General features: G+C 41.7%; 2 protein-coding genes across 4 annotated transcripts in view; both read right to left on the bottom strand.

The window, feature by feature from the left end:
• Positions 1 to 1,430: 1,430 nt before the first annotated feature.
• Positions 1,431 to 7,678, bottom strand: LOC121884116 (mitochondrial glycine transporter A-like). Of its 2 annotated transcripts, none has more exons than XM_042392734.1 (8): positions 7,608 to 7,678; positions 5,396 to 5,532; positions 4,247 to 4,371; positions 3,896 to 3,980; positions 3,573 to 3,752; positions 2,749 to 2,917; positions 2,375 to 2,535; positions 1,431 to 1,998 (listed from the first exon to the last, which is right to left on the bottom strand). In XM_042392734.1, exons 2-8 carry the CDS (start codon positions 5,408 to 5,410, stop codon positions 1,876 to 1,878), a joined length of 858 nt encoding a protein of 285 aa, XP_042248668.1. In that variant the 5' UTR covers positions 5,411 to 5,532; positions 7,608 to 7,678; the 3' UTR covers positions 1,431 to 1,875. The 2 variants fall into 2 exon arrangements, with proteins under 2 accessions (XP_042248668.1, XP_042248667.1); XM_042392733.1 differs by lacking the exon at positions 7,608 to 7,678 and adding an exon at positions 6,383 to 7,563.
• Positions 7,679 to 7,879: 201 nt separating this feature from the next.
• The window catches only part of LOC121883403 (myosin-9-like), a 32,142-nt gene continuing 26,579 nt past the window's right edge, over positions 7,880 to 13,442 (bottom strand). For both annotated transcript variants that reach the window (XM_042391643.1, XM_042391644.1), the window contains 12 exons: positions 12,996 to 13,148; positions 12,498 to 12,746; positions 12,151 to 12,363; positions 11,848 to 12,060; positions 11,496 to 11,657; positions 11,257 to 11,385; positions 11,044 to 11,132; positions 10,798 to 10,921; positions 10,363 to 10,571; positions 9,993 to 10,101; positions 9,685 to 9,857; positions 7,880 to 9,542 (listed from right to left, as the gene is read on the bottom strand). In XM_042391643.1, coding sequence (XP_042247577.1) covers positions 9,434 to 9,542; positions 9,685 to 9,857; positions 9,993 to 10,101; positions 10,363 to 10,571; positions 10,798 to 10,921; positions 11,044 to 11,132; positions 11,257 to 11,385; positions 11,496 to 11,657; positions 11,848 to 12,060; positions 12,151 to 12,363; positions 12,498 to 12,746; positions 12,996 to 13,148 — 1,932 coding nt within the window. In that variant the 3' untranslated portion in view covers positions 7,880 to 9,433. The remainder of the gene's footprint in view (positions 9,543 to 9,684; positions 9,858 to 9,992; positions 10,102 to 10,362; positions 10,572 to 10,797; positions 10,922 to 11,043; positions 11,133 to 11,256; positions 11,386 to 11,495; positions 11,658 to 11,847; positions 12,061 to 12,150; positions 12,364 to 12,497; positions 12,747 to 12,995; positions 13,149 to 13,442) is intronic.

Raw genomic sequence — 13,442 nt, 5'->3', positions numbered from 1 at the left:
AAGCAGCATGTTCTGGAGTTGTGTTCTGGGAAAAGCAAGGGGAAACAACAATAAATGGAAAAAGCAATCTGGGTTGTCAACATATTCAAAGTCTGTTGCTTTGGACAGTAAGGAAACTACCTCATAATTCATGTATGAATTGTTCACTACCAATAAATGCATGGACAGCTTGTAATTTTGTAATTTTCACACTAAATTCCATAATTCTGACACAAACTACTATTACTGCTTGATGAGAGAAACTACTAGTTCGGTTGGTGTCATATGAAGTTTAAAAGACATCTCAATTCATGTGTGTAAGCCACTGAGGCCTGTGCCATTTAATACCTAACATAACAGAGATATTCATTTTTAACAGACCGAAGTATCTGGTGTTTAATGAATAACCAAGTCACTTATTTCAGTGAAGACCACCCAAATTGGCTTAATTTCTCACCATGCTACTCTCCTTGTCCTTATTTCCTATTTGATGTTATGCCACCACTCCCCCTCTCCTGCTTATCTCTGTGTCACAGCACTGTGATAAGTCTCTGGCCTTCGTGTGTTCTCAGTCTGCTGCAATATGCTGAGCAACATGGCTTTCTAATCTCTTCAAAGTTTTACACCACAGCTGAATCATCCAGTCAGCCATCGTTTAATATCGTATTTATTTAATGAGAGAAAAGGAACAAAGTACAGTTCATCAAGAGGAACTTAAACTTGAGTTTTTAAGACGAAATGTTTATTTTGTTGAGGGAGAGGTTATCCATTCTGGTATCAGTCCTCTTAATTTAATAAATAAAGATTAGAAAACAGATCCAAATGACATAATCCAGCAGATTATTTCTGGTTCTGCACAAAGTAGGACACAGATGGAACGCTAGGTCGTGACATAAACGCATGACAGCCTTTCAGAGGTCAGGGGTTAATGTGAAGCTGTCACTTTCTTCTGTTGAATCATTTACAGTCAAGAAGGAAAGCAGTGAGATTCATGTTCCACATACTGTAGATACATTGTTTTATTTTATTAAAATCTGTACGAAAACATCATTAAAATGTAAATACGTTAATAATGGTAAATGTATTTTTATTAAAATACAAACAAACATCAAAACAAAACAATATTCAATTTTAAGGCAGATTAATCAGAGAGTAAAATTAATACAAGGGCATATTACTTTATTTTACATAAAACATCACATTTGTGTTTAACATAAATGTTTAACAACATTAAAAAGGCACATAGACATTAACACCTTTAAGAGACTCAGGTTTTAAACTATGCCAAGAGCCAAGACAGCGCTGCTGAGGTTAAAGTGCATTACAGAAGTCTGAGCTTTATCTGGGACACTGTCTTGAGTAATAATGTGTCAGTGCAGTCTTTCTGAGATCACATGGATGTGTTCCACAACTTTGAAAAACAGATGCAGGAATTCCCACTGAAGCATTGCTAAAACGTGCAAAATCTCATTTAATGTCTGAGTCCACATACTCATTAGGGAGCAGAAATTATGTACAACTTGTAGTGCAAACAGAACATCACAGCATCGCTGTGTTATTTTGAAATACTTTTCCCGAGGTCACGTAGTGCGGACAACAGCAAACAAAATTCGGGGCAGAAATCTGATTTCCAAACTTGAGCCCAGTAAAACACTTCATAGAGCCAACTCTCCACATATCTGTCTTGTAATGTCATGTCAGTCATTTAGATAACAAGTGGAAAGTTTCTTTGCTCATCAGTCTGCATCACTTGTTTCCAAGAAATATTATAAGTCATCAAAGGTTTTTGAGCAACTCCACTGGAGCATTTTCTCCTTGTTCACTCACTCCTCTCGTCATTCAGTGACTTGACTACATGTCTTCTTTTTTTCACAAGCTTCTCAACAACTTTCCTCTTCAGGACTTCAGTCCCATATGTGCCATCATCTGCTCATACACTGTCCACGCCATGGCGGCCATCATGGTCCTCCTAAGCGACCGTGGAACTGCCCCTCTGAAGAACCCCTGGAGTCCATGTTCCTGAGAGAGAGAGAGGACGGGATGGAAAAACAAGGACAGTCAGATCTTTACTGTTATTAATAGTATCATGCAGCCATTAACTGTGCTGTTAAATCTTATTTCTGTTCACGATGTGTTTAAGGTGGTTTTCCATGTTTTGCCATGTTGGAAATATCTTAACTGAATTCATGATGTTGGTCAAACATCCTAAAATCTAACATCCTACATACAAATCAAGTCAAAAGCATCACACATCACACTGTTACAGCTGGTCTTTCCCCTAACAGAGCAAAGCTACTGCTGGTCTTAAATTCATAAATAACAAGATAATAAAGTATAAAACATTTGCCGTTGCTACCACCTGACCTGACAAACTGAGCGAAAGATGAGGACTTACCATATAGACGTATCTGATAGCCTCTGCTGTCCTCAGCTGAGGATTGACTTGGACGTGTGTTTTGACCACATCAGCAGGCTGAGTGATCAGAGAGGCCAACACACCGGCCAGGACCCCACAGCTGAAGTTAGCCAGGGGAGCGTAAGCAGACATGCTAATCTCTAGAAAGGAAAAGACACAGTATAATTTGAATTTAAACATCAAAAACAATGCATCTGTTTAGCTCATGTTTGAATTTGAGTTTTCCAAGCGCCTTGTGCATCAACTCATGTACAAAAAAAAAATATATAATCTAAAAAAGAACAGCTTCAGCTATGATGATTTGAAATAATTACATGCTGCTGGTCATTACTGAATGACTCCTCTGTACTTACCCTTTGGCAACGAGTTCTTGGTCTGGCTGTAGAACATGACGTAGATACCAGAGAAAGGAACGTCTCTGAGGAGTGTGGCCATCAGGCCTGAGAACAGAGCTGCAGGACCCTCAGTCTGACACACACTGCGCAGAGCCCCGGTCACACTCCCATAACTGTACCTGCCACACTGAAGCACAATGACAAAAACACTTTGTTTAGTTACATACTCACATAACACAGTGGTCCAAATGTAGAAAAAAAACACTGTGCAACTCAAACTACGCTCTTCTGAATATAAGGCCAATAAAAATGTGATTTCTGGCATTTTGAGGTTTGTCTGGTTTAAACTCAATCACACAGTGGAAACATTTTACTATCGTCTCTCTCATAGGCACTCATCATACTGCATGCCCCTACATTTCAGCTCAACTCATGGATATTAATGGGATCATTAAAGACTGTATTACCTTTAAACTTCTTCACACACATACTGCTGTTAAGCTTTTAAGTATCTACAAGGTTTCTAATAAATATCTTTGTATCTATGACCTGCATATAATTTCACTCTGCAGCTCTGTGGTCTGTTTTTTGCCTTGCACCCTTATTATTTTCTGATCCTAACCCCTCCCACAGCAGACCCATCCACTGGAAGACCACAGTGCCCGTATGACCAACAGCTGTGGCCAATTAGTTTACGTCACAGTTTTGGGGGCAAACGTTTGATTAGAGGACCCATTCAGGGAATTTTGATCTATTTCCCATTTGCTCTTCTTATCATGCTTCAAACGGGATACCACAGCCAACACCTCCTCCATACACACACACACACACAAGCAGCTTACTTCAAAGCGAGTCTTGATGACAGTGACCGGCAGCATGAAGATCCCTGCCACCGTCCTGGCCCCGCCTCCCAGCAGCACAGCCTCCATGGCCCCCGGGCTCTTCTCCTGGAAGAAGTGCTGCTTTAGAGAGAAGTAGGTGCTGAAGTAGAGCCCCACACCTGGGATGGTCCGTGCAAAAGACTGGAGGAGCAGACGGATGAGAGAACAGAGTCACACGTGCATTCTGGCTCAGATATGAAAAAAACAGAAGCTTGTGAAGATTTCATACACAAAGGAGACTTTCAATAAAACAGGAGTGAGAGGAAGTAGTATGGCTTTCTAACCGGTGAAACTCCTTTCCACAGTCCCAGCAGCCTCTCTGTCCGCACCACGTTCAGGAGCACCGTCACCATCCCCACTCTGCCCGAACTGAAAGAATGAGAGGAATATTCAGATATGCTGACAGAAAGATAATCACCGGTAAATAATCAATACTGTTCTTGTATGTGCTGCGTGTGTGATGTAAGGCAAGGTCAAACTCTCTATTATGTTCACTCAGTCAATAAAGCAATATTTGGAGGTCATAAGGTAAGAAAACAGGCGATGCAGTTACACAAACTGACGGTTAGCTACTTAATGATGATAATGCATGCTAGTGATACTGATAACTGTGTGTGTTTAGAGTGCACACTCACCCAGGCTGCATGCCGTTCTGCAGCGTCTGCAGACGGGTCTTGACGAGGTCGAGAGGCTGGAAAAGCAGCGTGGAGCAAGTTCCACTGAAGGAGCCACACATGAAGGCTTTGATAGCTGGGTGAGCCTGAGGGGGAGAAACAAGGAGAGAGGTATGGAGTTGAAGAAGTGCGAGAAGAGAAAGAGAGAGGGAGGAAAAGAGGGGATGCAGAGAGGAGGAGGTGGAAAGATCATTTTAATTTCAAATCAGAAAAAGGAACATAGTGAACCTGATTAAACACATTTTAAGGCTGATACTCTGGAAGCAAAAAGCACAGAGAAAACACAAGTGATAATGCTTGCTCTCTGCTTTTCTCTTTACTGAGATATTTTCCCTGCTCTATCTCCTGGATTATCTGTATTAAACGCCTTGAGTCATACAGAGATAGTGTGTACAGTTCATACATACACAGTAGTATTTTTACACCACACATGCAGCATTATCATGATTCTGTTCTTCAGGTCTTGCAAACCAGGACCATACAGCTACTGATTAGACGCCAAGACATTACACAACACTATTCAATCTGAATGAGATAAGCAAATAAGTACATTTTTATTCTAATGTTGTGTCTTTAATTCTAAATAATTAATACCATTTTGTATTTCCCCAGAAAGGCATTAAGTGATAAATATAAATAATAATAATAAATAATAATATATAAATAAAATTAAATTGAATGTAAAAACACAGTAGTACTTTGCCACAGTGAACTTAATAATCCAGCAGCCTTTCACCTGCTCTCCCTCATTTTGATTTGAATCTGCAGCCCTGCCAACACCTTCGGACTCCCCGTGTGTCCCAACAGGGAAAGGAGGCTGAACGTTATCAGTATGTCAGAATGATGTTATCAGTTAATAGAAAGTTTTTTACGCAGTCAGACAGGATGCCCTGACCTCCAGTTAGTAACAAAAGGAGCAACGACAAGTATGTCCCTTCTGTTAAAACTCCCCCCAAAAAGAAAAAAAAAAAAACATCACTAATGACTAATGACTTGAAAGGAAAAGGTTGCAGTTCCACCATAATATCAAGTACATGAATGAGTATTTTAGTTGCACAGTTGTGCACAGTCTCAGAAACTGTGCACAACTGTTCCAGCTTTAAAACTTACCAGTGACAGCTCCATAGTCCTTCAGGATGATGAGAAGATATAACAAAATTTTTTCAGCACACAAAATGTTCTGTTCCTCTGCCCCTCGTCAGTCTTCACTGAGCTTCTGTCCACTCTGCAACGTCTGCAAATCACTCCTGCCAAGAAGAGAAAGAAAGAAGTTACAGACTGTGTTTTTCAGTAATGGGGTTAGATGATTAAACCACACAGCTTAATTATTTTTTCAATGCTGATGCTGCAAGCCACAGTGTTGACCTACAGAGATGCTGGAGCATGTGTACAGTCGCACTGTCTGCACCAAGCTGCTGCTGCTCACTCACACAGAGCAGACTAAATACACACATCACCTGACCGACGCTGTGTTTCCTATTTGCAACCACCTGACACAACACACAGCTACTCATTAACTAACCAAAGATCACTGCGCGACATATTAGGATGAGCATGGATCTGGTGCATATCACCCTGCTGCCTGTTTTACACGTGAGACTGAGTTTGAACACATTATGTACTAATGCAATGTGTGTGTTATTTTCTATTTCACTTGGTTGAGTGAGTGAGTGATGTCTTTGTTTATTGTAATTTATCTCCAAATGGATGCTTGTGGGTTTAAACAGAACACAAGCAGTCTTAGTGTTATTTTATAAGGCTCCAGATCATTTAAACACTCTGCCAAATAGGTGCATAAGGAAATGAAAGGTGTGGAGAGACCAACAGACTAAGTCCATCATCTTAACAACCTAATAACCCCAATATTATTTGATAATACATTAATTGGATACAGGTCAACCGTATAAAAAGACAGAACCAAAGCTCAGGTGTTCTGTATTTGCTTTCTTATCACAATACTGTAAGTTTATGGACGATATGTGTGGTTATGGGGCTGCTGAAAGGTCACTGTGTGGTACCTAGGTGTGGTGCCATAATCATTAAATATTAAAAACACAAATTACATAATTACAGCAGGTCTGTTCTTCTGTTGCTTACCCTCAGTAGCCTCTCCTCGAAATGTCTGCAGTATGAGGAGACCGTTGCAGAGACGAATACTATAAGTCTGAATACATCGCTACGCTAATTGCATAATTAATCACAACACTGGTTAATAAGGTTCAATAAACGCAAACATGATTATTTCCGCGGCTTCGGTGTGTTTATCAAGCGTGTCTTCTTCAACAGGCCACCTTGATATTTTGTCGCAGTGAAGTTTTCCTTTCCACCACCGAGGAGGTTAAATCTCTGCGTAAATCCCTCAGACCGACTGGAATAACTACTGAACAGACAAACTTGGACCCTACAGGGTCCTAGACACAAAAGGTCTGCGTTATAACATAAAGGGCGATAACGTGCTGTCTCGCTGACATGTTAAACCGGCCGGTTCGAGATATTTTTTTCCTAGGAAGGCGAGGTCATTCCCCGCCCTGCTCTGCCTCTGATTGGCCCCTGAGAGTCTTGCCCTAATCTTAACCAATCGCAGTCCTCATACCTAAATCTTACGGCTGTGAACCAAGAGCTGTAAAACCAACCCACCCAACGGGTATTAGCCAATCCGAGGCAGAGCAGGGCGGGTCACGACTTCGCCATCCTAGGAAATAAAATTGACGGCCGGTTCCTGTTTAACGACGAGGCAGACGTAACTACGAGGAAGTCGCGCCCACCCTGCAGCTGCTGCCTTCTGATTGGTTCTCCAGCTGACCGTAACGTTCTTGATGAAAGAGCACTACAAGGCTTTCACACTTGATTGATCTCTTAACTGGGGAAATAAGCACATACTGACCCAGAAATTAGTCAACATCATCTCAAAATACACCTTGTAGACAGAAGACATTTGTATTTAGTGAAATACAAAACTGCACCCAGAAAGTGTGGATACACTCAGTGTATAAGAGGAATTTAAAATGTTTTTTTCCTCTGACAAAACATGAAAATATCTCAAACTTCCTCGAAACCGTCACCTGGTCGCCAGTTCAAACACTTGAGGTAAAGCTACTTAGTAAAGACCACCAAAAACTATTTCTAATATACTACATTAAACTATACCAGCAGCATGTATATGTATATTTGGATCACAAACGTAGTTCTAACACAAATTCTAATACTTATATCTTTTTGTTTCAATTAGTCTGTCATTTCTTGACTAGAAGTGTTCAACTAAAAGCTGCAAAATAACAGTAACATAAAAAATACAAAATACTTAGAAAAACAGCATTCTCACCCAAATGTTCTTGTTTACTATATTTTACTCCATACAGTCAGTGGGTGAAACCGGTTCTGACTTGCTATGCTCCGTTTGTCTCTTTGGAGTGAAAAAGTCCTGACTGCCCTCTGCTGGTGATCGTGCATCATTTCAATAAAAAACAACTTTGTCCTCAGGAGGAGTCAAGTTTTGGACTTTTAGAACTCTTAACCCCTGCTCTCCGGACTTTAAAAAACCCAGCAAACAGACATCAGTATGAAATGATTATAAAGACACAGGTGGGAAACATGTAGCAGTTTAGAAAGCTTCTTTAATTTGCAATACCAAAGACCAACATTGTCACAACATTGTTTCCATTCCAGAGGTACAGAGACAAACATTACAAAATAATTGAGGAGATGCAGTTTCTCTTGCTTTTTTTTTCAAATTTCCGTTCTTTTTAAGTGCGAAAGAGAATGATCCTTTTAATTGTGAGCTGTTATTCTTTAGTAACAACATGTTTCTCTCACTTCCCAGCAGTGTGAGCCCAAAGCCGCCCCTGAGCACAGCCTGTGAGGGGTTTACATCATCGTGACATAAAAAAAAAGAGCTGATCATCTGGTACATCTTCTCAATTAAACTATCCAAGTCTATATTGAGCCCTATCCGCCAGTCAGAATATAGCGTACGTAGGTTACAGTGATGAAATATGTCCCCAGATCCGTGCAGTCCACCTTTGTTTTGCAGCCTCAGCTCTCTCTCCCTCCACAAGCTGTGCCCTGAGAATACAGTGTGTGCTGCGAGTAATAAACTACCCCACCACCCCGTTTAAACTTTACCCTGAACATGACCAAAAACACTGATAGTGATAAACATAAAAATCAATGATGTCCAGAAAAAAGAAAGCCATCAGCCCTGCTCAGTAGAATTCAGCGCTGCATTTAAGGCCTTAGTGTGTGTTGGCATTCAGTGCACTAAGTACATGAACATGTGCGAAGGCTTTCAAAAACTTCTGGGCTTCTCCATCAATGTTTCAATGAAACACACAAATGCAGTGGTTTATAATGTTTAGGCTAAAGTGTTTGTTTGTTTTTTTTTCCTCAGTGCAAAATTAAGAAATTTCCGCACAGTCACAATCAAATGCCTTCAGTATACTTCATTGACTCTCCAATTGTTTTACTTGAAATCTGCCTCCAAAGTTCCACATGAAACGTGCGTATATCAAATTATTAAGCCCAAAAGCGTAGTCACGTGTCGAGTACTAACTGCAGCTAAATCGTTGGATACATTTCAGCATATAAACCTTCATTATAAAGGCGAGAGCGCGAGCAAGAGCTGTAATAAAAAGGTAGTACTTCCATTTTTAACCATTATAAAAACTTCTGCATAAAATACAATTCTATAGATGAGAATTACTTTGGTCCCCTTCCAGTAATCTGTCTTCATTTATGTATACTTCTTTCTTTTTCTCGTTCTTCAATTAGAAAAATAGATCCTACACCAGGACTATTACAACTGGAATGTTTCCTTATAAAAATATTTTCTTTTTTCTTTTTCCCAGAGACTGAAAAATGAAGCAAAAGAAAGTTTTGGCCCAAAGGTAATGTGTGTATTTGTCAGCATGGTGATTGTCCGAGTTTACTTGTTTTGTGTCAAAGTGTATTAAGAATGCATAGATTGTCAGTGTTAAAGAGATCAGACTGTCACAGGACTATACTTGGTCTCCGTCTCTAGCTTAGACAACATTCTTTTGTTTACGTTTCTCTGTTCAGTAGGTACAGTAATGTGTGGTCATGTGTGTGTTTGGGTCGGTCTATTTATGATGCAGTTCAATTGTCTAAGGAGTCAGGTGGCACTGTGGCTGTTCATTCAGGTTTGGGCTCGGGGGTCTCGCTCTTGGGCTCCCCCTCCTCGTCACTTTCAACGCCAGTGCGAGGGACAATGCGGCGCATGGTGAAGGGAAGATCGCCACGCCTAAAAAAGAAAGAAAAAAAATTATTTGTTGGCACTTTAAAGAATACCATCTTGCACTTATTCTTGCTTAGAATTGCTAAATTCAAATAGGTTAAATAACAGATCTGTAGAGCTGCAGAAAAACTATGATATCTTTGCCCACCTGAGCTTGCTCTTGAGGCTGCTGACTTCACGGTTCATGGCGTCTGCCGACTCTGTGGCGTCCTCCAGCTCCCTCTGCAGTTTCCTTCGGTTGGCGTTGGCTCTCTGAGCCTCTTCCTCAGCCTCCTCCAGCTGACGCTTCAGCTGCTTCATACGAGAGTTTAATTTGTCCACCTAGAAAACACAAACGAGCACAGATAAAGTTAGATGTGCAAAAAGGTACCGATATTCTCTCTCCTAGATGTAAGTATGCAACACTGACCTCAATAAAACAGGTGTACAGATAGACAATGGTGATGGAAAACTAACCTGGTCTTTGTACTGCTCTGTGTTGCGTCTCTCGTCGTCCACCTGCAGGATGACTTCTTTCAGTTTCTTCTCTGTGCGTCTCACAAGCTTGGTGGCACCCTGCCTCTCCCTAAAATCAAGAGCACAACATTGGTCAGACTAAAGATGTTCTCCAGTATCACATACTGTAAGATAGTATAACCCGAACATCTGCAACATGAGAGTTTGAGCTTGGCAGTGAATCTTTGTCGAGCTAACAAAGTTTAGTTAGGTCTTACTTGAAGAATATTATAGAGCTCAAATACCTATGATACTTTTCTAAGCACTCGTGAAACAATTCATGAAATTGCTTTATTGGGTTAGCTCTGATTTCTATGGCTAAGGTTTTCACCTGGTCTCGATGTCCAGCTGTTCCTCCAGCTGAGCAATCTTTGCCTCCAGGGCGGCCATATTGGCCTTGTACTTGGACTTGACTGTTCCCTCCAGCTCCTGCAGCTTCAGTTTCAGCTCCTTGTTCTGACGCTCCAGCTGGGAACGAGCCCCTTCAAGGCGCTGAGAGGCACTGCGCTCTGCAGTCAGCTCCACGTTCATCTGGTCAGTCTAAAAAAGCAGGACAGGGACTCTTCAGTTTGTGCTCAACACTTCTCGATTGATATGTTGAGTCAGCATTTAACATCTTAAAATCCAACCATTTTTGTACCATAAATGGCAAGGATTCATTGTTTCTTAAAGAATGGAAAAAATTCACATCAAAATCTGTGATGATAGAATTTAGATGGTTTAACGTTTTTAAAAGCTGCTTTCCCACAGTTGTGAGTCTACAGACCTGCAGCATTGCTTTCTTCAGCCTGTCGTTGACCAGCTCAGTGTTGCACTGCTCTTCCTCCAGCTCTTCCTCCAGCTGAGCAATACGAGCCTCAAGCCGTCTCCTCTCCTCTGCAATCTGAGCACTGAAATTAAATGTGGAAAGGGGAGAGGGAGAGGAGAAATGAAATAGGGTTACAGAAAAAAAGTGGGTCGATAACAGGTGATGTGAGCGACTGACAGCGCTGGAGATTGACAGTCATCTTACTTCTTGGTGGCCTGGTTATTGATCTCATCCTGCAGTTCGTCTCTCTCCTGCTGGGCCTGTCTCTTTACTCGCTCTGCAGCTGCCAGCTCCTGCACAGGGATGAATGAGCTTGAATGAGTTCAGAGTTACAGCAAGTAAGTGTTTAAAAGACAAGGTTTGCTGCAACAGAGGCGGGGTAATAGAATAGAAAGTTGAAGAGGTGTGCATGCCGACCTCCTGCATCTGGAGCATATCAGCCTCCATGCCCTTCAACTTCTTCTCAGTCTCCTTGCTCTGGGCCAGAATCTCCTCTCTGGAGATGCGAGTGTCCTCCAGCTCCCTAACAAGGTCCTTCATCTGGGCCTGAGAAGAAAAAAAAAAGTGAGAAACAGATTCAGAAACTGGGAACAAACTATATGCTTGCTGGTCAAACACTCAGATGAACATTTTTGTTTATTTCAACAAATATTCACCTGGAGTTTCTTCAGCTGTTTGAGGGCTTCGTCACGGTTCTTGTTGGCCATGTCAATGCCCGCCTCCAGCTCCTTCAGGTCGAGCTCCAGCTTCTTGCGTGCTGCCACAGCTGCAGAACGCTGCTTCCTCTCATCCTCCAGCTCCATCTCCATCTCCCGGACCTGAAGGGCGCACACTTAATTTCAGCCAAGCAACTGAGCCTGTATGCTTACAACCTCTTAGCAGGGTTAAAATTTTTAGACAGTCATTCAAAGAATTTCATTTAGAAGTATCACTGATTTCAAATTAGTCAATTACCCAGTGGCTAAATGGCATTTTAGTCTACAGCGATATTCTAGTCGATGACAGTACCTGTTTGACCAGAGCCCTCTTCTTCTCCTCGCCCATCTCATCTCGTCCTGCCAGGTCTCTCTCATACTGAGCCTTCATTGCCTGCATGTTGACCTCCAGACGCAGCTTGGCGTCCTCTGTGGCCTGCAGCTCGTCCTCCAGCTCCTCCAGCTGAGTCTTCATCTCTTCCAGCTGCTGCTCCATTGCACGTTTAGCCTTCTCAAGCTCGTGCACCTGTGGGACGAGGAAGATTTGTAATGACAGGAGGACAAAGACATGATTTTAAGTGCACAAACACCTCTGGAAGGAACTGTGTTGACTTACGTTCTTTCCAACATCATCCTTAGAGGAAACCAGGTCCTCCATTTCAGCCCGCAGCAGTTTGTTGTTGCGGTCCAGTTCATCCTTCATGTCCATCAGGGATTCCAGCTCACGGGTTAAAGCCAGTGCCCTGGTCTCCTTCTCACGGGCCTCAGCTTCAGCTCGGTCACGCTCCTCTGCATAGCGTGCAGAGATGTTCTTCTCCTCTGCCAGCATCTGGAGAAAGCCAGGACGACAATGTTTAAATAAATGGTTTGTGGAGCAAAAAATGAAGACAGACGTGACTGGAGCTCCCTAAAATCTTAATCATAATTTTTAAAGTCTATAAAAACTTAAAAGTGTGTCCTCACCTGGTCAAACTTCTTCTGCTTCTTCTCCAGGTTGGAGACGATCTGTCGGAGGTGGTCCTGGTCTACGAGCAGGTCATCCAACTCCTGCTGGAGACGTGTCTTGGTTTTGTCCAACTTCTCGTAGGCTGCACATTTCTCCTCCAGGCGCTGGCTGGTTGACTCTAGGTCCCTCTGAAACCTCTTCTTTCCTTCTTCAGCAGTCTCCAGACAACCTGCATCCTGCTCTAGCTTCTTCTTCATATCTGCGAGCTGTATCGAGAGAGGTGATGTCACTCAAAAGTTGTTGCCAATTTTAATAATGAGCTAATCATAAAAAGTCATTTAACATAACTTTTGCTGTTAGCTGCACCTCCAAATGCTTTTTTTCTATTAGTTGTGACATTCTATAAACGTATTGATTTATCGAACAATAATTCATCTTTACTTGCAGCTAGTTGAAGTCTAACCTATTGGTCTGAACATCTAAGTTATCAGCAGACGATCTGTGTTTCTCCGTACCTGAGCCTGCACTGTTTGAAGCTGCTTCTCTACATTCCTCTTGGATTCTTCTTCTTCCTCCAGCTGTTCTTTCAAGTTATTCTGTTCGTCCTCCAGCTGGCGCAGACGTGTGCCCAGAGACAGTTTCTGGCGTGTCTCTTCCTGGAGTAGTTCCTGTTGTAAACAAAGACATGTAAAGCTGAATTATTAGAAGCAGACCATTTGATCAAGTAAGAAGATGTTTGCAACAGAATAACATTTTTAACATTAAAAATTTAAAGTACTTTTCCTTTACTGTTCATCTGACACTTGATGAATCTTTTACATCTTATGAAACAACAATGTGTGTTATTCCATGAATAAGACCATGTAATGACTAGAATGAGATATTTTTGCAACACTGATTTGAATGATAAATTAAAGTGAATGAATCCCTCTGTTCTGCCTCTCATTTCACAACAATTGGCC

Source organism: Thunnus maccoyii, chromosome 18 (assembly GCF_910596095.1).
Source record: "Thunnus maccoyii chromosome 18, fThuMac1.1, whole genome shotgun sequence".
Taxonomy (NCBI): domain Eukaryota; kingdom Metazoa; phylum Chordata; class Actinopteri; order Scombriformes; family Scombridae; genus Thunnus; species Thunnus maccoyii.
This window is presented reverse-complemented; position numbering and strand designations above follow the sequence as displayed.

Coding starts and splice junctions, on each gene's coding strand:
- LOC121884116 (XM_042392734.1), bottom strand. Junction 2,918..3,572: donor TCATCAAGACTCGCTTTGAA/GTAAGCTGCTTG, acceptor ATTGTGCTTCAG/TGTGGCAGGTACAGTTATGG. Junction 2,536..2,748: donor CAAGAACTCGTTGCCAAAGG/GTAAGTACAGAG, acceptor TTTCCTTTCTAG/AGATTAGCATGTCTGCTTAC.